Source organism: Diceros bicornis, unplaced genomic scaffold (genome assembly GCF_020826845.1).
Source record: "Diceros bicornis minor isolate mBicDic1 unplaced genomic scaffold, mDicBic1.mat.cur scaffold_488_ctg1, whole genome shotgun sequence".
In the NCBI taxonomy this organism is placed as follows: domain Eukaryota; kingdom Metazoa; phylum Chordata; class Mammalia; order Perissodactyla; family Rhinocerotidae; genus Diceros; species Diceros bicornis.
Window position 1 is genome coordinate 14,833 of NW_026691356.1, and position 25,540 is coordinate 40,372.

The 25,540-nt window shown below is 38.2% G+C and overlaps 1 protein-coding gene across 1 annotated transcript in view; it reads right to left on the reverse strand.

The window, feature by feature from the left end:
• Positions 1 to 269: 269 nt before the first annotated feature.
• Positions 270 to 25,540, reverse strand: part of LOC131403004 (proline and serine-rich protein 1-like) — a 28,131-nt gene continuing 2,860 nt past the window's right edge. Inside the window, exons 2-13 of the mRNA XM_058537430.1 lie at positions 25,085 to 25,150; positions 23,173 to 23,241; positions 20,536 to 20,630; positions 19,436 to 19,529; positions 17,453 to 17,563; positions 15,314 to 15,397; positions 13,689 to 13,767; positions 12,958 to 13,053; positions 8,234 to 8,278; positions 3,189 to 4,974; positions 2,288 to 2,438; positions 270 to 1,690 (exon numbers count right to left, since the gene is read on the reverse strand). Coding sequence (XP_058393413.1) covers positions 1,568 to 1,690; positions 2,288 to 2,438; positions 3,189 to 4,974; positions 8,234 to 8,278; positions 12,958 to 13,053; positions 13,689 to 13,767; positions 15,314 to 15,397; positions 17,453 to 17,563; positions 19,436 to 19,529; positions 20,536 to 20,630; positions 23,173 to 23,241; positions 25,085 to 25,150 — 2,799 coding nt within the window. The 3' untranslated portion in view covers positions 270 to 1,567. The remainder of the gene's footprint in view (positions 1,691 to 2,287; positions 2,439 to 3,188; positions 4,975 to 8,233; positions 8,279 to 12,957; positions 13,054 to 13,688; positions 13,768 to 15,313; positions 15,398 to 17,452; positions 17,564 to 19,435; positions 19,530 to 20,535; positions 20,631 to 23,172; positions 23,242 to 25,084; positions 25,151 to 25,540) is intronic.

Here is a 25,540-nt window from a genome sequence, read left to right on the forward strand (position 1 = left end):
TCAATAACTTATCTGAATGAATGGACAACATATATAAGCAATACACAATAATCTTTAAAAAGTTTTATGAGTGTAGACTTAAAGAACAAATGACAACTTCTAATAACTGGTATCGATTAACTATGAGGTTACATTCTGTGTTTGAAGATAATTAAAGGCATAAATAGTCTGTTTCAGGTGTTGGTAATAATAGAACTTTCACATAAGACATTACTTAAAGGATGAGCAATCAGTAGTATATATTGAGTTACAACTAAATTCGGACAAAAATGTTCTATACCTCAAGCACATACAAAAAATTAAAAAGCCTATCCAAGTATTTAATAAAACACTTATAAAATATTTGTCATATCCATAAAGTTTATTTTAAAAAACTGTTAAAAACTAACCATACAGGAATATTTATTAATATACTTAAAAAGTTTGTCCCCCATGTTGAAGGAAGATACATTAGCAACATCTTCCAGACACCATCTTTATAAAAGTAAAACTTCTAGATGCTGAAATGTACTACAGTAGATTCTATAGTTTACACTTGGAATCACAGGATTGGAAATCATTCTCCCTACGCCCCCGTTCCCCCCAATGTGGCAGTTACTATACTTAAATTAATGACATTCAATCATGTTAAACTACCACAGATCCTTAGAGTACAGGCTGCATTATCTACTAACAGAGCAAGTCTTCTCTATTTGTTCTCACATAATTATTTTAGATAAGCATTTGACTTTAAGTACAAATAAAAATACTACATCCCATGATTGTAAACATTCACCAAGAGCTTCCAGAGTACAATGAGTAATAGAGGTGGCCCAAGAGTCAGTCAGATGTTCCTCACTCATTTGGATACTGCTGAGATTAAGAAAAAAGTTTTGAAGGCAAATTATCACAAGCCTTACTTGTATTTCTGTTAAGACAGTAGTTCTGGATATGTATTTTTAGTCGAAAACACCTGAAAGTCACTCTAAAGACTATATTAAGCACCATTTTCACTTACCTGAAATATATTGAGTTAAATTCAGCAGTATATGTATGATCATTAATGTCAGAAATGAAAGATAATGGTGGGTCTCCAGTTCCTGTCTGTGGATACACATGGAGTACAGAGTTCCCATGATGCAACAGGAACCACTCATGCACGCCAAGGGCCACACGCAACCCGTAAGTCAGAGGCACAACTATTACTTCCGTCAGTGGATGCTGTACGAGCAGATTTAAGGCTGTATTCGGCTATAAAGAGTTCAACCTCCTCTTTAGTATTCTTCCTACATAGATTACAGACACGACTCAAAATTTCATTGGGTGAGAGGTGAAAAGTCCCCAAATAGTTTTTTAATACTATTCCCCATATAATGTATTGTCAGTATATTTACATAGGGGAGTGTTCTTATTTAAAACCATTTAAAAAAATGCAACCATGTTTTTTAAACTCTTATCCCCGTTTTCCTAGGATCACCCTCATTCTCATTTTCTGACTTCTGGTCAACTTCACATTTGTCAGACCGTTCACTGCAGTCCTTAGGCAATTGTGATGTTGCTCCAAAAGAGAATACAAATTAAAATATATTCACTGCCACCCACTTTGGGACAGGCCTGTTTGCAAAGAAAATGGTGTTCCTGGTGTTGAAGGATAACTAGGAAATCCATCCGGCTGAGCTGGATAGCTGTCCAGAGCCGAAGTTGAGTGAACCTGATAGAAAGAAGAATGTGCAGTTTAGCAGAATGCCAGATTCAATCAGGTCTGTACTTGCTTTGGCCTGTGCCACGCTACAGATATTCAGAATAGGAAAGAAAAGAAGAACTCGGGGGCAGCACAAGTCTGCTCAGTCTCCCGAAATTTTTAAGAAACATTCAAACTTCTTTAGATGGAGGAAGTACCTAAAAATGCATTAAAATATTTAACATTCTTTTAAAAAATCAATAGGTTTTCTCAAGATAATTTACTTTAATGGCCCCTTATTTCAGCTTAAATTGTAGAAGACAAGCAAACTTTAACTGTCACGTATAAAAATTCCATTTGCAAAATCTCCAAACTGAGATTTTAAAGTCTACGACCAGGAAAACCATTTCACACAGGTGAATATATTCCACCACTTTCATTACCCTTCTGCAGGAAGACAAGCATAATCTGCAAGTTTTGGGAGAACTAATTATCAAACCCCTAGACATTCTCATATGAAATTTTTTGCCAATGTTGGGATATCACAATCGGTACTGCAATGTTATCACTACAGAACCTATGCTACATATGCTGCCATTTTATTTACGCCCGATGTTGCCTGCTCACCTGCTGTAGCAGTGCTGACTGTGCAGCTGCATTATGCTGTAATTCCTGCAGGGATGACTGTGAAGGATTCTGGGAAAACCCGGGGATACCCGGGAGGGACAAAAGGCCTGGAAAAACAGAACTGCCTGCAGCTTGAAGTCCCGATGATAAGCTAAAACAGTAGATAGAACAGGTCAAACTGTAGATAAGACATAAAAGCGACAGCTTCGATATTTGTCAAATACAAGATCCTAAGATGTAAAAAAAAACAAAAAATCTTAGAATTTCTCTACTGGAAGGAACCATAAAAGTCAGCCACTCGCTGATGTAAAACTTACTCTTATAAAGTACATTATTGCGAATGCAATAAGTCTATGTTTTGCATATAATACTTCTTGCTATTTTATAATCAAGTTAAATTACCAAACACAAATCCTAATTATCTGAGCCAGCGTTAATATTTTATATATCTGTTTTAACATGTTCGAAGAGCCACAAAACATTTTTTGAGCAGTGAAGTTTTACCCCAGAAAAATATAATTTAGCATCACCAAACAATTAGATTTTGACTTTCATTTGAATGATTTAAAAATAAGACTATGGGGGCCGGCCTGGTAGCGCAAGCGGTTAGGTGCGCATGCTCCGCTGCAGCTGCCTGGGGTTCACCGGTTTAGATCCCAGGCACGCACCGACACACCGCGTGTTAAGCCATGCTGTGGCGGTGTCCCATATAAAGTAGAGGAAGATGGGCACGGATCTTAGCCCAGGGCCAGTCTTCCTCAGCAAAAAAGAGGAGGATTGGCATTGGATGTTAGCTCAGGGCTGGTCCTCCTCACAAAAAATAAATAAATAAATAAATAAGACTATGATCCACAAGTTAAGTAAAGAATGATTTTATCCTCTTTCCAAAATATTCACATACCCGGCTTGTGCAACAAGGGCAGAGTTGAAGTTGGAACTAAATGCTGAAGCGAATCCTGGGAGGACGGGAGCTGGTGATGGGGCTGTGGCAGCAACGGGAAGTGGTGTGACGGCTGCCACTGTAGATGGCGCCTGCAGCCCCGGGAACGAAGGGAGAGCAGGGGTGACGCCAGGGGTGTTAGCGACAGAGAAGCCAGGGTAGGAGGGATTTGAAGACAGCAGAGGTCCTTGAGTAACTGAAAAAAGTGAGGGGACAGCAGTGGACAGGTTGAGGGGGAAAGGCGCTGCTGAGACGGGTGCTGAGGCAGAAAGCCCTGAGAGAACGGCCGCTGTCGAACTAGGATGAGGGACAGACGCGGAGGTGACAGCTGCAGATGAGGTGGCTATTAACGATCCTGGAAGAGATACTGACGGATTAAGAGTCGGGTTGCCAGTTAAAGGGAAATTATTGGTCAAAGAAGTGAAAGGAGGAAGAGCAGTGAATACTGGAGTGATGGGAGTGGAGGAACCATGTGGAGGAAGGGAGATAGAGGAGAGGGGGTTTGAAACATTCAAGGGAGTACTCAAACTGGAGAGACCTGATAATGCAGGATTAAGGCAAGTAGATAGACTGATGGGCACTGATGCTGAAGTATATGCACGACCCAATGTCCCTGATAAACCTAAAGTGCCATGAGAGGGATTCACGAAATGAGATGGGCCTTTGAAGGCTGAGGGAGTAGGACTCGTGGGCTCAGTTTTGATCATAACAGAAAGAGTTGTTACAGTAGGGGCAGATGAAATGTGAAGGTCTGAGTTACTTGGGTGGGGGCCATGCAAAAGGGTAGCTGAGGAACCACAGCTAACTGGCACTGAAGTCGAAGATGATGTAGGAGTAGCTAGAGGAGACTGCACAGGCAAAGTAGAGGGAGTGGAGGTTGAATTAGCCACAGGAGATGGCAGGCCTGGGAACATGGCCAACCCTGGAGTGGAAGACCTCTGTGGGGCGGGAATGGCTGATGGGGCATAGCACTTGTTAACAGCTAAAGCAGGAGAATCAGAGTTCTGATTAGTAAGAGAAGACAGAGAAGCCAGCCCACTTGTAACGGCAGAAGATAAAGCAGAAGGGTTGATTAAATTGGTATCATTTGACGTCAGAAAGCCCTTTAAAGCAGACAGAAGAGGATTATTTACACCAAGTGGACAAGCAACACCAGGAGCAGAACCACCGGCAATTACAGAAGGAGTTGGGTTGGATACGCCTTGGGATGTTGGTGTTAAGGGCAAGGGGAGCCCTGCAAAGACTGAGGACAATGAAGCAGAACTTGGGTTGTTGGTAGAAGCAGCAGTAGAGGTGGCAGAGAAAGGGAGGCTAGTGAAGGGGGCAGAAGTAGAGGCAAATATTTCACTGGAAGCAGGAGTGGCCTGAGGTGTGGGTGTGGCCTGAGGGGCTGGGACAGGAGCAGCAGAAGGACCTGGCAGTGCAACTAGCCCAGAAAAAACTGAAGGAACAGGAGCAGACGTTGTACTGTGGACAGAAGTGACAGGTGCAGCAGGCAGCGAAGGGGTCCTGATAACTGTTGGATTTGGCGTTGATGGCTGTGGTGCGTGAACGGCTGCGGAGACCTGCCCTGGGAACACAGGAAGGACAGTATTCGGCATGTTCATCCCAGAAATGGTGGCGGTTGCTGATGCTGAGGGGAGATTTACTGCCTTGACCGGGGATGCAGTGGGGACGGGAGTTGCAGCAGGTGTTGAAGGGTTAGAACCATGAGGAGAAAAGAGTTGACTGGCTGGTGTAGAAAATGCTGTGGGGGGAAAAAGGGGCAAGAATTTATCATTATGCTGAAATGTCATATTTTAACTCAAAAGAAAAGCATAAAAATTTTTGTAGTATTTAACAAATATCAAAGAAAATCAGTGACAGGTATAACAGGCTATTGCAATGCATAAATTGCTAGATTCCCTTATCCTGGTTTTCACTACAGAGCCTCAGTTAGATCCAGTTGTCTTCTAGACTCTGCTCAGAATAGCCCTTCAATTCACAGTGAGGAAGTCTTGAGAAGTTAGCAAATAAATTTTCCTTTCATATTTTCCCAATTTTTAAAAATTCAAAGAATTTATTTTAACTGTGATTAAGGTTGGTGTATTGCCTTTACCTTTTACTCTTTCAAACCACTTATCTAGAGTAATAATACAAGTCATTTCTCCCTCTTAAGAGCTTTCAGGACATCACTTTCCTTTTAGGGGCATACAAGGCCTTCCAGAATTCACCCCATCTCTCCAGTATTCTTTGTTGCCACTCTGGGAGTTGAATTGAATATTCCAGATTATCAACCTACAGTTTTCTCCCCAAGCATTTTCTCATACTGACTCCTCTACACTACCTTAACCTCTAACTTTACTTGGCTTTTCCTAGGAGTTCCTTTAGGGGCAAGAAGCCGTGTCTAACTCATCTTCAGAGCCTTAGTACCTAGCACAGTGCATGGCACCTTATATTTTATAAGTGTTTGCTGCACTGGATACATCATGATTACCTCAACTATAGTTCCCAAACCCATCCAAGGACTTATTCTCAAGACTTATAGTTTGCTATAATATTTTTATTTTGATAAACTCTATAAATAATTAACATAAGTATTCTTGGGGATGATTTGGGTTTCCTCTCTAAATCAATTTTTAAATGACTGTTAGCCTCTGATGATCTTGTTGATGCCAAATGGAAACCACGACTTAGGTAGCTAATGTCGTAATAACAATTATCATCTGCTGCCATACCCACATTGAAGTTTGTTTCAGTTGTAAACAGAGAACATGTTTTTTTGCAGTCATAATCAACCGAAAGACATTTTCATGGACTAAGACTTAAATTTTTAAATCTATGCATAATGAAGACTTTTGACATACCAAAGCTGACATGGCCAATGTCAGCTATGTTAATCACGGGTACCATAGGAAAAGAACAGACGAAAATGGCATATACATTATACATTTCCACTAAGTGATGGCCAAAGGAGCCACATTGGGCTGAACAAATTTTACAGTTGTTTTAGAAAAGAAACATGGTAGAAGAATTGACCAACGGTAATATATAAATACACAAACTTCAAACTCAAAAGGCCTGAAGTCTGTACCGTATTTGTGTTGTAAGCAGTACTTTAGTTTCAAGAAAATAAGAGTAGCTATCATTTTAAATTTAGAGTTCGTATGAACATGGATTTTTACTTTTGTTTTTACTGAATTTGTTTTATAAGAACTAGAAGCACAGGGAATATATACTTAGTTTTGTGTTTGTAAATAATGTACTAAGAAATTATTTAGGTCAACAGTGGTGGGAAACATTTGAGAATTCACTACTTTATTTAACTACATGCTGAGGACCATGTAGTTAATGACAGATTGCAAGGTAAAACCAACCTGTCTCATAGTGTTCTTTATAGCAGCCTCTGTTGGAGATCTTTTTATATAATAGAGCAAAAGCCATGCACTGTTAATCATAGTGCCTACAGTTAAAATGCAACAAAACAAAAAAACAAAAAACCCCCAAAACATACCATGATAAATATCACTCTCCTGTCATCTAATTTGGTTGTTAACCATTAAACACTATCTGTCAGATCCTGTGCTTTGTACTTTACGCCCATCATGTCATTTGTCCTCACATAACCCTTTGAGACAGGTACTGACACCTCCATTTTATAGATGGGCAATCTGAGGCTTGGTGTGATTAACGAACTTGTTAAAAGATCATGCGGCTATTAAGTGGCGTTCAAAGGGTATAGTTTCAGTTATGCAAAATGAATAACTTCCAGAGATCTGCTGTACAACATTGTGCCTACAGCACAATACTGTACTGGGTACTCAAATATTTAAGAGGAAAGATCTCAATAAATGAGATCTTACTACAATAATAATAATAATAACAATGAAAAAGGTCATGTAGTTATGAAGTAGTAACACTGAGATCTGAACCTGGGTCTGTCAAACCCATGTTCCTAACCACTATACTAGTTTGTCTTTATTTTTGTTTCTTACTGTGCTTCAAAAAGGAAAAAAAAAAAAATCTTAATCATGCTAAAATAACATAGCACAGGAAAACAAAGTATGCTATTCCTAACAACCGAGCTTATGACACTTAACCTATTTATTCCCTTCAAAAAAAGATCTGCTAATGAAGCTGAGTATAAAGACTGAAGATTCTTTAACCCCCTCTTCGCAGAAGTTAGATGACCTGCCCAAGCTCACAAAGCCAGGTGGTGCCAAAGCCAGGACAAGAAACTGGGCGTCCTGACAGTTCACTTAGCACTCTTTCCACCCCACTCTGCTACCTCCTTTAGAAACCACCAGCTCAAAAGCACCACTCAGGCACCATTCTCAGGGAGTGGGATTCTCCCATCCAGACTCCTGATCCCGCACCATAATGATGAGATTCACGCACTACTTTGTTGCACAAGAACCAATCCCAGATTCCGTCTCACACCGGAAAGTGTCTGCATCCTGACCACACTTATCCTCAGCTAGGGGAGGCATAAAATGGTACAGTGCTGCTGCCATCTGCAGGCATTACAGGCCACATCTCATCTTCATTTTTCAATTCCACTTACCCTTTGGCACCCCTTATTCTTTTCTTTCTAAGTTATTCTAAGTTATGCTACCCCAAATGCTTATTGAAGTAATTAAATCTGAAAGTAGTATCTGACATAGCATTTGTCAAAAACGGTTTTCATCACCATATGTGTTTATATCAAAAAGAAATGAGGCTTCTAATATCCCGTAACATAAAGTTAATGTGGATATAATGCCACATAGCACTTAGATTACATTGAAAGTTTTGCAAATAGGATACAAAAGCATATGGTTCATTTTAAATCTAGTTGATATGTGCATTTCATGTTGTGTGTATGAAATGTACCACTATTAAGCCAGTTTTAGCAAGTATTGGTTAGTTAGATTCTTTAACCAGGAACTTTCCCCAAAGCATAAAGATTTCCAATGCACTCAACTCAAAATCATTTCAGTGAATAACAGAGCAGACATCACTATCTCTGGATCAAACCTGGTACTTACTTTGATTCTGTGTAGATTTTGACTGACTGGAAAGGTCTTCATTTTCTATATAAAAATAAATATATAAAAGTTGATTTGAAGCTTTATCAAATTATTCAACACCATAATAATCAGAGATTGCGGTCAAGAAAAGAAAAACTCAGGACACGTATGTATACTATATTAGGAAAAACAGGGCCGGCCCCACGGCTTAATGGTTGAGTGCACGTGCTCCGCTGCTGGCAGCCCGGGGTTCGGATCCCGGGCGTGCACTGAGGCACCGCTTCTCCGGCCATGCTGGGGCCGCGTCCCACATACAGCTAGAGGGGTGTGCAGCTATGACATACAACTATCTACTGGGGCTTTGGGGGAAAAATTAAAAAAAAAAAAATTATAAAAAAAAAAAAAGGAAAAACAATGTATGCCTATGGGGGAAAATAAGGAAATAAACAAAAATCATAGTAGTAACTATATGAAGACACGTAGGATTATGAGCAATTGATCCCCACCGCCCTCCCCCCGACTACTCCTTAACATATCAGGTTTTAAATAAGTATTATTTTATAGATATATTTAAGAACACCTTCCGGAAAGATGATGGCCTGAGTGTGGCACCCACGAGAAAGCGCAGCCTGCAGCTGGAGTGCAAAGAACCACTGTCACTGGCTAAGCTGACAGACAGTCACTTTTCGGTACCACTGCCTACAACAGTAGGAAGACTCGGAAGTGGGAGGTGGATGCTGAGTGCAGAATCCACTGTCATCTGAGGGACCAATCTCGAAAGCCATTGTGGATCACCCAAGCAAACAGAAAAGTGGCCCCCCTCACTTGTTGCACTCAGGTCAGGAAAAGGACCTATGCTAGGAGCTGATAAGGAGAACTACCCTAGTTAAGGCTTACTCTAAGCCTGTGAGGTTGACAACCTAAAACACGCTCCTCCCCACCCACATGGGAAAGGACCCATCTAACCAGACCATCAGTCAAAGGTACAACGGGAAAAATGACCTCTCATGGCTTGACAATAACTGTCCAAGAAACCAACATTGTGACAGGCACAAGGCGCAAAGGAAACCCTCAAGCCTGACATGGTGAGAAAGAAAGATCATGGCTTGTTTCAGGGACTTAGTACAAATAAACAACCAGAACGAATTGTGTCTATCAACGGAGATTCAATGAAAAAGAGAGAAAAAACCTGTGATGCAAATTAGGAACACACACACCCATAATACTGCAAGAAAGTAAGCAGAGCAGGTGACGACTTCAGATAAAAATCCGACTCCAAATTGATAACTGCAAAGAATGGTGACGATCAGAATAATATTACTGAAAGCTCAATTACTTAGTTGGAAATAAGAAACAAAAAAACTCCCATTTAAAACGGCAAAAATACACAGAAAAGGATATCATAAATGAATAGGTAAGAGACTCAGAAGGCAAAGACAGTGCAAAATAAGAGTGCCAGAAGGAGAAAAAAGACCAGATGAAAAAGCAATAATTAAACAATAATAAAAACAAAATTTTCCTAAGCTTCACAGACTTGAGTTTTCATATCCAAAGGGCTTACAGAGTTTCAGGAAAGATTAATGGTAAGATAGATCCCTAGACATCCTGGTGAAATATCTGAACCCCAAGATTAAAAGACATTTCTGAACTCCAAAGATAAGGAATCTCTTCTTTGTAAGCTTACAGAAAGAGTCCAAGGTTCTAACAAAGAAAAGAAAATTAACTGGAATTGGGTTTCTCATCTACAACCCTAAAATATGTCCTCTTTTTAAAAAAAAAAAAAATTTTTTTTTTTGTGAGGAAGATCAGCCCTGTGCTAACATCTGCCAATCTTCCTCTTTTTTTTTTTTTTTTTTGCTGAGGAAGACTGGCCCTGGGCTAACATCCGTGCTCGTCTTCCTCCACTTTATATGGGACGCCGCCACAGCATGGCTTGCCAAGCGGTGCGTTGGTGCACGCCCGGGATCCGAACTGGCGAACCCCGGGCCACCGCAGCACGCACACTTAACCACTTGCGCCACTGGGCTGCCCCCGTCCTCTTTTTGAAGAAATGACTTAGAGAAATTTTCTACTAAAGGAAAATTAGAATGAGCATGTCAGAAAAGGGAATCAAAGAACAGAAGAAACAGTAAAAAGCCGTAACTTTAAAGGCACAGAAGAAAAAAAGGTATAGTATTCCAACAAAACACAGAAATGGATGAAAAAGGAGAGGCAGTATGTAAGTCAAACGGTGGAGTATAGCACAGCTTTTTTAGTTTTTTGTACAGTGACAACTATTAAGAATACAAAGGTAATCACTAGCAATATTACAGATAAAGTTTGGGTGGGGGCAAGAAGAGGAGAGTTAAAAAATAAAACAACAATTTGACTAATCCAAGCAAACAAAAGTAAGGAAAATGAAAAACTAGGATAAAAGAATAATAATGAATACAAAAATAAAATGGAAGGACTAATAACAAACATGTAATTTTTATGATTATTGGAAATTCCTATTAAGTCTCTCTTCACTGGTTTAAAAAGCAGAATCTAGCTATAAATGCAATTTAAAAACCAACTAACCTACCAAATAAAACCCTAAAAAAAAATTAAAAATAAAGATACAGGTAAAATACATATGTAAAATGAAAGCAAAAAGGAGTTAGGACAATATTAATGCCCAATAAGGCCAGGGAAAAAAGAAATATTTTATAGTAAAGTATAATTCAGCTGACACTAGGTAATTAGTAATAAGCAGCTAGAAATGAAATATTCCATTTATAACTGTACCAAAAAATACCTCTAAAACCCCTAGAGACAAACCTATGGCAAAGAACCTATATGAAGAAAACTACAAAATCTTGTTGAAAGAGATAAAATAAGCCCTGGGGTGGAGGAGAAATACTATTTGACATGACAGAAAGATGTAAAATGACTGAATGGTAAGACTTAATATCATAAAAATATCAATTCTCGGGGCCGGCCCGGTGGCGCAAGTGGTTGGGTGTGCGCGTTCTGCTGCGGGGGCCTGGGGTTCGCAGCTTTGGATCCCGAGCGCGTACCGACGCACCGCTTGGCAAGCCACGCTGTGGCGGTGTCCCATATAGAGTGGAGGAGGATGCGTACGGATGTTGGCCTGCGGCCGGTCTTCCTCGGCAAAAAAAACAGGAGGATTGGCAGATGTTAGCACAGGGCTGATCTCCTCACACACACACACACAAAAAATTCTCCCAAAATTACTATATAAGTATATATACATAAATTCAACTGTTTTCAATTGCACATTAAGTGTGTAATTGTGTTCAAAATCACATTATAGTGATCTTAAAGTTCAGATGGAAGAATAAACTTCCAAAAATAGATAAGAAAGATGTAAAAATATAGTGAGAGAAAGCTAGTCTTATTAGATATCAGAAGATATTATAAATCTGCTAACCAAATCCATATGGGATCATCACAACATAAAATAAGTAGATTGGGATAGAAAAAAAAAACCCCAGCATTAGAGTCATGTGTGTCTTTGAAAACTTAAGATAAATGTGGTATTTCCAATCAGTGTAAAAACTAGGTTAATAAATGGTGCTAGCAAGACTGGCTACCATCTGAAAAAAAAATTAAGATGAACTTCTATTTCACCCCTATACGAAAATAAATTCCAGACGGAATAGGAGTCTTACAAGCTCTAAATTACCTGAACTACCTAGGGTTAAGATCTAATCAAGCTAACACGGTTTCAGCTTTTCTTTGTCTCTATTTGTCTAGGCAAAAATGTAAAACTCTAAGAGTGAAAGGTACATAAACAAGGGCAAGAAATGATAAATTTTGGAAAAAATGTTTTACAAGTCTTATCAGTAAGAGTATGCAGCTGCAAACACCAGAACCACTCTGGCTGGTAAAACAGAAAAAGAATTTATTAAATGCTATTAAGTAACTGAGTTTCTGGGGAGGGAAGTGAAAAAAAACAAGTTCTATCCCTTACTTACACACATAAAAAAATAAATGGCAAGTAGAATAAAAGCTATATATTAAAAAAGAATCACTATAAAAATAATTAGAGAATATAGATGATATTTTCATACTGTTGGGATAGGGTAGGGTTTTCTAAGCAAGACATTTAAAACTCAGAAGAATCAAATAAACAATAATTGATCAAAATAAAAATTAAACTTTTATTTATAAAAGACAGCCAAATGAAAATGTAAGCTCAATCAGCCTTATCAAATTCGCGGAAGTTAAAAAACTGGTAATATCCCATGTTGAAAGGACATGAAGGAACAGTATGCTTGTATCCTCTCACTGGCAGGTATAAACTAGTTCAGTCTTTTTGGAGAACACTTTGGCAATATACAGAAAAATATTTATCCTTCACATCCCGTGTTCCCAACAGACCCAAGAAACAGGCTGAACAGGGGCGTGCTGGGGAAAGAGTTTAAGCCCTTCTGAGCACCGACGAGACTTTCCTCCCATGGCAGGAGCAATTTGCCCAAATGGCGACACTCATTGTGTCAATCATACTTTTTCATAGCCTGTCCAAGTTTCTCGCTGATGAGAAATGGTTCTTATTTCTACAATGTGCTCGAGTTCACACATGCAGGCCAAGGCCACTCTAGGGGACCCTGTGTATCGTACTCAGATCCATCATCAGGCTCCTAAGCTTGTGCTCCCTCTGTCAGGACACACCATGTCAAACACCTGTCCCCTCCAAGTGCACATCTGTGGATGAATAAGTTATTTACTTTTAACACCCCATGATAACATGATTTTACCTGTTCCTACTGGATTAGGAGTATATGGAGGTGGAGGGGGCACACCTGGAGCTATGACACTGGCCAACGGTACCAGACCTGCATTGTTATAAGCACCTAAAATAAAAATATAACAGAAAAAAATATATAATTTAGTATCGTTCTGTGGTCAGGAGTTCAAACCGTGTTAGTGCAGCTATCTGATTTATTTTTAAAACTGTTACATAATAGAGTTGCATTTTACATGGAGGTTTGGGTCTAGGGTTAGGTGAAAACTGAGATCAAATGAGACTCCTCAAGATTCCCATTTCCCATTGCATGCTCACTCCAGGCATAAGCTCACTGAATGGCCTGAATGGCATGGCAGGCAGAACCTGCCATACTTAAATTATTCGTCTTTTCTGTCAAGCACATACACTTGACCTTTTTAAGTTAAATGCATTAATGATATCTTTGAACACCAATTACCAAAAAGGTAAATCAAGATGATTTACCAAAGCGAAAAGCCATAATAATAAATAACGATTAAAAATAATCTATAATTAATTTATCAAAAGGAAAATATCCTAAATAAGCTCTCTCTGCTGCATTCTTGTAGACCAAGACACTAGTAGCTGACTGTGGGCAAAATTAAACTCATCATAGCATACTTCCTAAGTGCTCCAGATTCCCAAGAACATATACGAACATTTACTTTGCTTTCAATTTAATAAGTAAACAGTGAAAAAAAATTAAAAAATGAAAGAACTTACTTGGTGCAATAGCTGCATGTGGCCGGCATGGAGGTATTGGATAAGGAACAGGTTTATGTGGATTGTACGTTGAAGGAGGCTAGATGAGGGGGGGAAGTATAGCAGTTAGAAGAAAACCAAGTAAGCAGTGTCCTGGCAAAACAAGGTACAACTTGTCTTTCAAAATATTTAGTCCCAAGAGGCTAAAAATGCCCCAGCATACCAAATGCTACTGGACTCATACACGGCACAAATGAGGGAAATTCTTTGCTTTAACAAATGTGGTTCCTATAAATTGCAAAGGCAGATCCTGTCAAAGACTGTTGCGGAGGTGTTTATTTTTTATTTTAGTATTACATCATTTCCAGTGAAGGGTCAGACCTTATCGTAAACAGCATACTCCTCTCTAAACCCAGCCTAGGTTAATCCAAGAATTCCCATCTCTTCCTATGTAAGACAAGAAATCCACTAGGCTTTGGAATTCGGAATTCTGACAACTGCAGTAGAATGTTGACTGGAGTTATGAATTCACTATTTTAGTGGTTTTGCCTTTTTAAATCCACAAATCTTATTTTATACTTGATGGAACTTATACAAGTAACAAAGCATTCAAACAACTAGTCTTTAGAGAACCAAAGATATCTGAAGCTAAGTCAAACAATATACTTTTTTTTTTTTTTTTTTTTTTGTGAGGAGATCAGCCCTGAGCTAACAGCCAATCCTCCTCTTTTTTTGCTGAGGAAGACGGCCCTGGGCTAACATCTGTGCCCATCTTCCTCCACTTTATATGGGACGCCGCCAGAGCATGGCTTACCAAGCAGTGCGTCTGTGCGCGCCCGGGATCCGAACCAGCGAACCCCGGGCCGCCGCAGCGGAGCGCGCGCACTTAACCGCTTGCGCCACCGGGCCGGCCCCCAAACAATATACTTTTAATGAGAGAGAGAGAGAGGGAGGGAGGGAAGGAGGGAGGGCTGGAGGGCATGCCCTAGGGAGGGTGCACTTGTGCCCTCGGGGCAAAGGGGATCCACTGGTGGTAAAGGATCCAGATTCTTTCTGGCTCTCATAATGGCGGCCCTGTATGATGCGCTAGTCTCATGCAATGACTATCATCTGTGACTATTCTGCTACGAACCACTGCCACTGGAGTTCCTGTCAGTGGACAGGCAGGGATTGCAAGGTGGCCATGTGGAGGCCTCAAGTACTTCAACCCCAACAATCCTTCAACCCAGGGGTTGTCTTCTCTTCTGTTTATATTCCAATCAATCATTATAATCACTCCCTTGAAAATACTCTCATCCTCCTGGCTCCATTCTTCTTTCACTAATACTAATACTAATTCGACCAAAACACAACCTTAGTTAAAGTGAATTCTCCATACTCCATACCTCCAAGTGGACAGCTGAATGAGGCTGGAGAAAAAGATAAAAACAATTTGACTGGGCTTACTTTAAACTAAAACATTAAACCTCAGAAGGGCCCTTCACACTGTTAACTAATTATACTGTAGTTCTCTATACCATTCACTCTCCTAGAGTTTCTAGTATACTTTGAACTTCACAACACAAAAACAGAATTCATACTTTGAATGGACAGGAAGCTACACGTAAGAGTTAAGAATTGTTTCATGATTTATTTTCTAAACATACTGGTTTGGATGGTCCAAGAATCCGTGCAGCTATTCCTTTGCCTTCATTAGTACATTCTTCACCATCTTTTTTCAAAGGGGTTCCCTATTTAAAAAATAAATGAAAAGAAAGAAAGAAAGATAATTGAGACTTAAAAAAAACCCCAAACCAGAAACAAACAAACAAACTCCTCACTGTATTATATTGAACAAAATATACTTAACCTGGTAGCAGTTTAAGGACTTGGATTCCAGACCCAATCCTGCTCTGGCTGCACGACTCTGATAAGGGCTGAGGAACTCTCCTCTGGCGCAGACCCATCCTAACATGTACAGAAGCACTCAGAAATAAACATGTCACTGACTAGGGGCCTCCAGAGACTCCAAGGTGGGTTTGGAAGCAATTAACTGTTTTTCCAAGTTATTTCTTTTCCTTTTGTATGTTAAGCAGATGTAACCAGCAGCCCTGAAACTGACCAAGCCAGAAACTCAAGGGAGATGTAATCACTAGCCATCCTGAAACTGACCAGGTCTCACCACAAGAGCCATGCCTATGACTTTTGCCTTATTTTTAACAAAAAGATCTCTCCAGGAGAAGCTTAGGCCTTATTATGTGGAAGCATGTTCTCCAGCTGAGCCTGTGCAAGCGAATACCCCGCCTCTCGCTTTTGAATATGCATTCCTCAATAGAAATAAAAGTTCCTGCTTCCCTTTGTTCGGGGACACCATGACTTTGGAAATGGTTCCTCATCTCCTCCTATTTGCTGCAAATACACTTTGCTTTGTGAGACAACTTCCACTGGTGCAGTCTTATTTAACTCACCAGGAGGTGAGCCCACTTGGTTTGGTAACACACACACTGTACACATGGGGATGACAGAAGGGCAGGACAAGGTATGTTCTAATGTTTTTCCCTCCACAAGAGGAGCAACCAGAAATAGACTTCCAATGCTACAGTATGTATAATACTCAGAGAATCAAAAAGAGTATCTGTATTACAGTTGAGAATAGATAAAAAATGGTGTTCTTTATAAGTATTAAGTTTGATAGTTTATATTATACAAGGGCAAATGAGACCTCATTCAAGACTGCTATAATTAACAGATCAGAATAAGGTGACAGACTATTACAAAGTGTCCCCCTAATAATGTGAGTCCCTTAACGGTACATACTAGTATGGAAGCCAACTTCCAAGATGGTCCCCAGTGAGCCTCATCTCCTAAATGTCCTTATACAGTTCCCTTCCAGAATGAATAGGGCTGACCTGTGCAACAAATAGGATATTCCAGAAATGATGGCATTTAACCTTCAAGGCTAAGTCACAAGAGACAACAGTTTCCACTTGCCTTCTCCTGGATTATTTGCTCTGGTGGAAGTCAGCTGTCATATCATGAGGTACTCAAGCAGCACTATGGAAAAGTGCTTACGGTGAGGAACACAGACCTCCTGCCAAGAACCAACATTAACTTGCTAGGCATGTAAGTGAGCCACCTTGGAAGCATAGTCCTGAGCTTCAATCAAGCCTTCCGATGACTGCAGCCTCATGAGAAACCCTGAGCCAGAACCAAGCTAAGCCACTCTCAGATTCCTGACTCACAGGAACTGTACAAGACAATAAACGTTTATTGTTTTAATCCACTAGGTTTTAAGGTTATTTGCTACACCGCAATAAAAATATATCGTTCTTTGCAAAAGTTATTTTGCAAAGAAGTCTGAAGTACACTGGATGATACAAAAAGAAGTTTTCTTTCTTATGGGACTTCTCAGAGCCTTTATTATGCAACGTGATTCTCCAGGAAGAAAACATTGCATGCAGTTTCCCAAACACACTTAACTGTGAAACTGAGGAATACTGAGAATTTGAGAAATGCTCCTTTATTAAATGTAAATCACTGCTTCTAAAATACTTGGAAAAACAAAACAAAACGAAATCATCCTCTTTTATGTTTGGCTTGTTCTGTACATTTTACACAAATACTTCAATGTAGTTTACATATGAACTTTCAATCAGTGGTGAATCTATGAATTAAGTTGCTGACATAAAATTCCTTTCCTTTGTAGAAGCACCATCAACTGGCATTTTCTTTAAATATCATAACTATGCTAAATTTCATATTTAACCACAAGAAGTTTCATACGTAAGCCATAAAAGCATGCTTGCTGGGAAAATTCCATTTATGCGACTAGGTCTTCCTTTGGGATATGGATTTCCTGGGATTGTTCCACAAGAAGAGATCATAGCATGAGGAGCTTTGCAGCCCCCCTTGAAAGCCTGTAACATAAAAAAGAAGAGGTGGCTAAAAAATCAAATAAACTCATAAAGTTAAGTACTCTGGATATTGGGAAGCCCGGCTGAAAAAACATGAATTAATAGCATCACATTCAATCTGTTCATCCATCCATCAGCATTTACAGTGGTGAATATGACCAAAATTAGTAAGTAAAATCACTTTATTTAAACGAAATTATCAAAATGGTAACATAATGTTTTTAATGTCACAATTAATAGACTCCTATACAAAGATATCTTCAAAACAGATTTTGTAAATTGTGTGCAAAAAAGTCCATTTACTATTTAATACGTCCCATTTCTCTGACGACCAGAAAAGAACATTATCCAACTCTACAAACACCAAGACTCATGTTACGGGCAAGGCAAAAAGAGCACAGAGACCAAAGAGACATGGTCTCCACTCTCAAGAATTTTATAATTTAGTGGAAAAAATACAAACAAACAAATAACATGGGACCTTGGATGTCCAAAGAGCTGTGCTGTTGAAAAAGCAAGAGTTATTCGGGTACACAGTGTTCAACATAATATTACACGATGATGAGATGCACTGAGGGACGGAGTGTGGCCCAGCTTGTTCATTACTGCATCCCCAGCTTCTAAAATAGTGTCTAACACATACCGAGTTAGTGCTCAATAAGTATTTATTCAGTGAATGAAAAACACTATATTAGGTGACATGTATTCCAATAGATCTATATTGTATTATAGGAATATCAAGTTATGTATACGTAGCTATATTTTACAAGTATGTATGATGTTATAGAGGTATATTGGTTTTATAAATTGATTCACAACACATATAATTAGCTATACTATCCAGGCCCCTACTAAACACTCCAACACTAAAAATCTTCTCAATTTTTGGCTATTATAAATAGCACCATGGTGAATGCCCATATATACGTATTTGTATATTTCTATTTATTTCCTTAGAATAAATTCCTAGAAATAGAATATTTGGGTCAAAACGTATGAACATTTTAAAGGCTCTTCAAGTTTACCTCCCAGAAAAGTTCTACTAATATACATTGACCAAAGGGCCTATTCCACAGAACACTCAGGCCTAGATTATTTCTGAGAAAGAAAGTGACATGATCAGAATACTTTATAAGGAAGAAAACCACAGCAGTAAATGCATGATGCCTTAAAGAATTTAGTCAAGAAAACCAATGATGAAGTTACTAAAGCAAAGAAACTTGGGCTCAGATCTTGCTTCTGCTACAGTAACTTATGACTGAGGCAAAGTTTTCTCCTCTCCCTGAGCTGAGGGGAGGGTGTAAGGATTAAATATGATTGGGCTGCAGAAAGCAGTCTGTGTCTCCTCAAGCAGGTTTCTAATTACTAATTCAGTTTCTAGCCATAACAGTTCTGAGAAATAACTACCTTAGATGACAAATCAAATTTTCTAGGCTTGACAAGGACTATTTCTCTCACTCTTAGAAATTTTAAATTAATAAACTAGAATTTTGCTTTATTATTCATCTCTTAGGAATTTGATTAACATAAGCCTGATGACAAAGCAAATTTAAAACATTCCTAAATACATAAAATTAAAGACAAAAGCTTGGAGCCTGGGCAAAGTTACTGAGGGACTGAGAATAAATACCCCATGAGGCTCAAGCTGAGGGGCCAATCAGCCTCTCACTCTCAAGCCATCTCTTCATCCTCCAGCATCCCCTTCACTCAGCTGTTTCTCCTCCACAGACTGCAGGGATGTCATTCTGAACCCATCGCATAACAGCAGTCAGGTTATTCATCAAAGTTAACATAGGAGTGAGACTGGTACTTTTTTCTTCATCAACATTCAGAAAAACCAATGTACCATTTATACAGCAATCTTGAGAAAATTACCTGTTCAAGTACTCTCTTGCATCGTTTCTTCTCAGACATATTGATCCTGAATAAATCTTCAATGGGACGAGCATTCTGGGCGTCAACAATGTTTCTACCAAGGAAATAAAATTCAGCTTTTCATTTAAGAATCTGGACACACATACAGAGGCCAACAACCTTGGTTTCCCACACAAATATATCTGAGTAAGCTTTTCCCCATGACACAGGGAGAAAACTGTGATTATTTCCTTTTAATTGGTGAATGTAAATAACATGTTTACATAAAGATGGTAAATATAATAACTGAACTGAGGTTTATCTGGTTACCTGAAAGCAACAAAAGTAATACTATAAATAAAAATCACTATTTTGACATTCTTGAAAATATACCCTCTCAGTGAGTGTTAGGAGAGCTATGGCAATAGAACCAACCAGGTGTTAAATGCAGAAAAATCATGGCTGATCTAAAAATGAAGTTTTATCTTTATTTTAATTTTGTGTTTTTGTGGACATCTGTAAATATATAAGAGACTTAAAAATGCATGTGCTATAAATAAACGGCAACTTATAGACTCTTTCATTCCGCAGAAGAGCAGATTCCTTTTCTCTTTGAGCTTACATTCATTACAGTCACTTATCAGATGCTGTGAGGGATGCTTACACCTATCTTACAGTATTTAAAGTTCACATACCCTACTAAATAGGTGAGATCTTCATTTTTATGACTGAGGAAAATAAGGCCTAGAAACAATAAGTACATATTAAACCAAAAAATATGTTGTCAGAATGTGGCAGAACCCGTCTAACTGTAAGTCCTAGGGCCTTATCAATGAGCCTTTCAAGTCATTCAGAGTAGTAAGGTAAAAGCAAGTCACTGAAATGCAGACAAATCAAAACAAATACTTTTGATAAGCCCCCTTATTTTGTAAGTTATAACCATGTGTAATAAGTACACTAGATATTTAGATATAAGAATTTAGGTCTATGCTTTCGTAGATTTTATTAGAGTTCCATTCACTAATATAATTCTAACACATTAACACACACTAATGAGTTAAAAGACATTTAAAAAGTCTTTCAAATTTTCTCTAATAAAGTAAAAAGAAAAAAATACTTACGAAGCTAACAGTTCAAGAGCAACTAGTTTGTCTTTACTGAAGGTGAAACAATTGAGTATATTGACCACTTCTGCTGGGTGAACAGCCACCATTTTCTATTAATATAAAAAATAATTTTATTTTCAACCTGAGAAATTTTCATGCCAGAAATTGCCTTTTTTAGGGGAAGTATAGTTAAATGTTCTTAATATAAATATTTGAGGTGAAAACTGTTTACTCAAAAGTAAGCTCTAAAAACTATGTGAAGGGGTCAGCCCAGTGGCGCAAGCGGTTAAGCACGTGTGCTCTGCTGCGGCGGCCCGGGGTTCGCCAGTTCAGATCCCAGGCACGCACTGACGTACCGCTTGGCAAGCCATGCTGTGGCGGTGTCCCATATAAAGTGGAGGAAGATGGGCATGGATGTTAGCCCAGGGCCAGTCTTCCTCAGCAAAAAGAGGAGGATTGGCAGATGTTAGCTCAGAGCTGATCTTCCTCAAAAAAACCCAAAAAACTAAGTGAATTAAACTTAGGCTTTTTCAATAACTATTTCAACTGAAGATCTAAGTTCTCCTATGTGCTCTTTTTAATCCACATTTCTCAATGTGTTCATTTATAGGAAAAAAAATTTACATATACTACTTTTCTCAGAAAGGTTATATAAAAAGTGGATACTTACAAATATGGGAGATACACTGCTTGAGAAGTTAGGAAAAATTACATTCCTCAGTTAGAATGCTAGGTAAGCCACAATCAGCACTTCCCCAAGTGAGATCCATGGTGAATAGTGTTACTAAAAAGGGGTACTACAGTCACGTCAATTAGGGGAAAGATGGGTTAAACAGGTTTCTTTACTGCAGAACTTTAAGAGTCTTATGTTAATGTGCACTGTGACACTCCAAGATTGTGGGGAATGTTACATAATTTATTCAACTAGGGTACATGTATCTTTGAAGAGCAGGTAGAAGATTTGGCCAATTTATAGATTTATGTTAACAGTAGAGGAAATTCAAAAGGAAAGTCACTGTAAGAAGATCAGTTAGAATCAACAGCCAATAGATTCCTAAAATTTGGAACAGTGGTTCCCAAACACTTGTACTCACGTACCACGAAAAGAAGTGGTAAAACTATATACCCCTTCCATGTTTTTAAATTGGCATCTAAAAATTTTACCAGAAGTTTAAATATTCGCAAAAGATTGATTTCCTTATATAATAAAGTTTATTATATATTTGCAAAAACCTCAGAAATACTGATTTAGCTCATTTAATTTATGAAAATGTCTACTTTGTAACCTAATTGTCAAAGTCAGTCTTCAGAGTGTGAAAACAATCAATCAAATCAGACTTACTTTGTCAGAAAAGCTCAAATTTAACTTAATTCAAATAAACGCATTAAGTTGTGCCTGCGCTGGCCTTCTCATCTCTGAATTTTAATTCCAAAGTAAGTGGACAGAGGAGCAGGTCTCAGAGCTTAGTCATGAGATTGCTGTCTTGATAAAACGAGGCAAGGTCCCCATCAGTATTTCTTACAGAAGCTCTCTGCTTTGCTCTCCCTCTCAGGAGACTGCACTATCTCTTTGATCTTTGGCAAAAGATTTTCACCCTCAGGTTGTGGGTGGATGGGAGAGATAACTCTTTTTTTTTTTGGTAGAGTAGAAAAAAAGCAATTGTTAAAGAGGAGAGCACCAACAGATCCAGACATTTTCTTAGGCAAATCAGTTCAGGAAGTTAAGGATCTGCAGATTCCCTTACAGCTATCCATGCCTGACACTCTGAGGAAAATCTTCCTATTTGACTTAGATGTCTGTTAATCTAGGCTCTAGCACTGTGCTGTCCATATAGCAGCCACTAGGCACATGTGCCTGTTTGAATTAAAATTAAATAAAATTACAAATACAGTTCCTCAGGCAGACTAGACATATTTTAAGTGCTCAAAAGCCACAGGTAGCCAATGGTTACCGTATGGGATAGTGCAGGTATAAAACACTTCCAACATTGCTGAAAGGTCATTTGGACAGTGTTGGTCTAAAGAATGAAAGTATAAACCTGCCTGACTCTTCTTCTAAGACTAAATACAATAAAATACAAATACAAGATGAAGACATCCAAAAATAAAAGGAAGTGCATAAAAACACTTAAGAATCCAAACCCTATGTTTTGCTCGCCTATACTTTCTCCTTCAATCTGCCAATTAGTCCTGTGGTGACGTGACATTCTACCTTTCCAGGTTCTATGCTGTAAGGGATATACTGAGACAGAGGAAAACCTCCTTGGCCTCCCTACTCACTCCTACAGAGAAAAGGAATAGAATTGCAATAGATAGGATTTGACATTAATAGAAATTGCATATAGAATTCCTGTAAAGGTAATTAGAGTTTCAGAACATCCCAAATTCAACCAAATTGTCATTTTTAAGATTAAATATATCAGACATTACTTACTGGTATACAATTTAATAGTATTATATACATACAATTTAAATCTACAGTTTGGCAAGTTTTAATTTTTTAACAGTTTTTTTGAATAATAAAAGTATAATGAAATTTAGGGCCAGTTTTTCTAATGCAAACAAATTACAACTTGAGATGAATTATAGAAAACTAGGGGAGAATTAAAAATACTTAAATTCTATATTCTAAGGAAAAATAAAGTTACTTACATGCTGTAATGCCTTCATTGCCTTCAACTGAGGCTCAGCCCAGGAGAAATATCTCAATAAATCAACCACCTGTAAGCAAGGAACTAAGTTACTTATAATGGCAATGTGTTCGCAAACATTCCTACAAGATTTACTTCAGTACTTTGAATTACTATTCAAAATGTGCTGCCTGGGCCCAGATGATGAGGGACAAACATGGCACCAGAGTCTAGACTGTGCTAATAGAGTAGCCACCTGCAGCTACATCAATGGAAATCAAGTCAAATAAAAAATTCAGTTCCTCACTGGCACAAGCCACATTTTAAGTGCTCAGTAGCCATAGGAAGCTGGTAGCTATGATAATGGACAGCGCAGACAGAGAACACTTCCATCATCACGAAGTCTTGGACATCGCTGGTCTAGAAACGAAGGAAAGTAAAAGGTATACAAGAAAAAGAAAGCACCTAGAGAAAAGGAAGGTTGCAAAAGTACTAGATGGAGATACAATGTCAGCGTAGGAATATAAAGATATATTATGAATGGAAAACTTAAAACATTTAGTGGAGAGTGACAGTTTTAATCAATCACTGCCTCCAAGGACACTCCAAAAGGAAAAAAAAAAAAATGACACAAGAAGAGAGGGTGATAAATCTGGGCTAATGAATTACTTTACTGTGAGTTCCTGAAAAATTTGTTAAGGTTTCAATTATTCTACAAGGCAAGGTTAATGCTAGAAACTGGAATGGTATGTGAAAAAGAGTAAAAATACTTTTTACTCCTTATAAAGAGATACATAATTAGCAAACAAGTATTATGCGTACTTTCTAGATAATTTGGTAAGACTGTATATCCTTAGTTTTATGAGAATAATGTTTTACTATATAGTAAATGCTACCTGGCACTTTACCAACCACAAAACTTTACCAACTATCACGTCTGTATAGGAAGAAAAATCTAGTATAGCAATACAGTAAGTAATATAATTTAGTATTTTAATATATAATATATATTATTTTGAATTATATATAAAAATAATATATAATTTTTGAAAAGTAATGGGACAGCTGAAAAACACTCATTAAATAGACACCAACACATGCAAATCATCAAGTAGCTTTTAGCAATTTAGTAGGCAGAACTTCAACAGGCTTAATGTTATTCAAGCTTCAAGTTTTGAAACTCTTGAGAAACAGAGAAAAGTTGAAGCATTTACTAACTCAATCTACAGATTCATCCATTGTCTACCCTACCCTTTCCCAGAACTGTTCTACAGATGTGCATTTCTATTTCTGCCCTATTTCTCTATCAAGTATTTTCGAAGTGTCCCTCAGAAATCTGGCCTCTGTGTGTGTGTTTCTGTGTGTGCGCATGCATTCATATTTTTCAAAATTAGCAAACTTCCCCTACAGTTGGGTGAAAGTTATGACTAAACTACCATGCTTAAAACATCAGTCTTCTGCCAGTTACAGAAACTACTTATTAGACATTGTTTTTTTTGCCTATTGCCAAAATTTTTACTTAGTGGCTTCATATAAGAACATATTTCACCATTTGTTCAACTTTTCTTTTATAATATGTATTGAATTTTGCAATTACTGACTTTATAAATACTGTACAAGTTTGGGTACGTTTACCATTAGAAGTTTATAAATTTATGATCGTGTATCCAGAATGACAAACACTTTGAACTGCTTTTTTTAGACATTTTTAAAATCATGTTAGTATATGATATTGTGGTGATAGCAGGTACGTTTATAAAATACCCAAACTATAAATTCTGTAGTTTTCTACCCAAACAGAAAGTTTCTAAAGTTCCTAAACAAATACAGCAACAAAGTAAAAGCAATTCTGAACTTGACCAGCCAGTCAACAGACATTAACCAGAACACCGGTATCAAAAAAAACATTTTTGCTTAAACAAATAGAAGAATACCTGTTCACTAGAAAAATATCCATGCACATATTCGATTGCTTTTAACTTGTACTCCGTCAAAACAGCCTAAAAAACATAGAAAAACAGCATTAATACACATAAGCAGAGCAGTTGTATGCATATACCAGAACTACTGAAGAAACTCAAACAGTGGTGGACCTTCTACAGCCCCGGCACCAAGGGGCAGCTAAAGTCACTGTGGTGACAGGACATTCTACCTTTCTAGGTTCCATGCTCTAAGGGACACGCTGAGATAGCAGGAAAACCTCCTCAGTCTCTCTACTCACTTCTAAAGAGAAAGGGAATAGAACTGTAATAAGATTTGACATTAATAGAAATTACATATAGAATTCCTGTAAACGTAATTTGCGTTTCAGAACATCCCAAATTAAACCAAATTGTCATTTTTAAAATTAAATGTATCAGACATTACTCATTCATCACACAATTATTTAC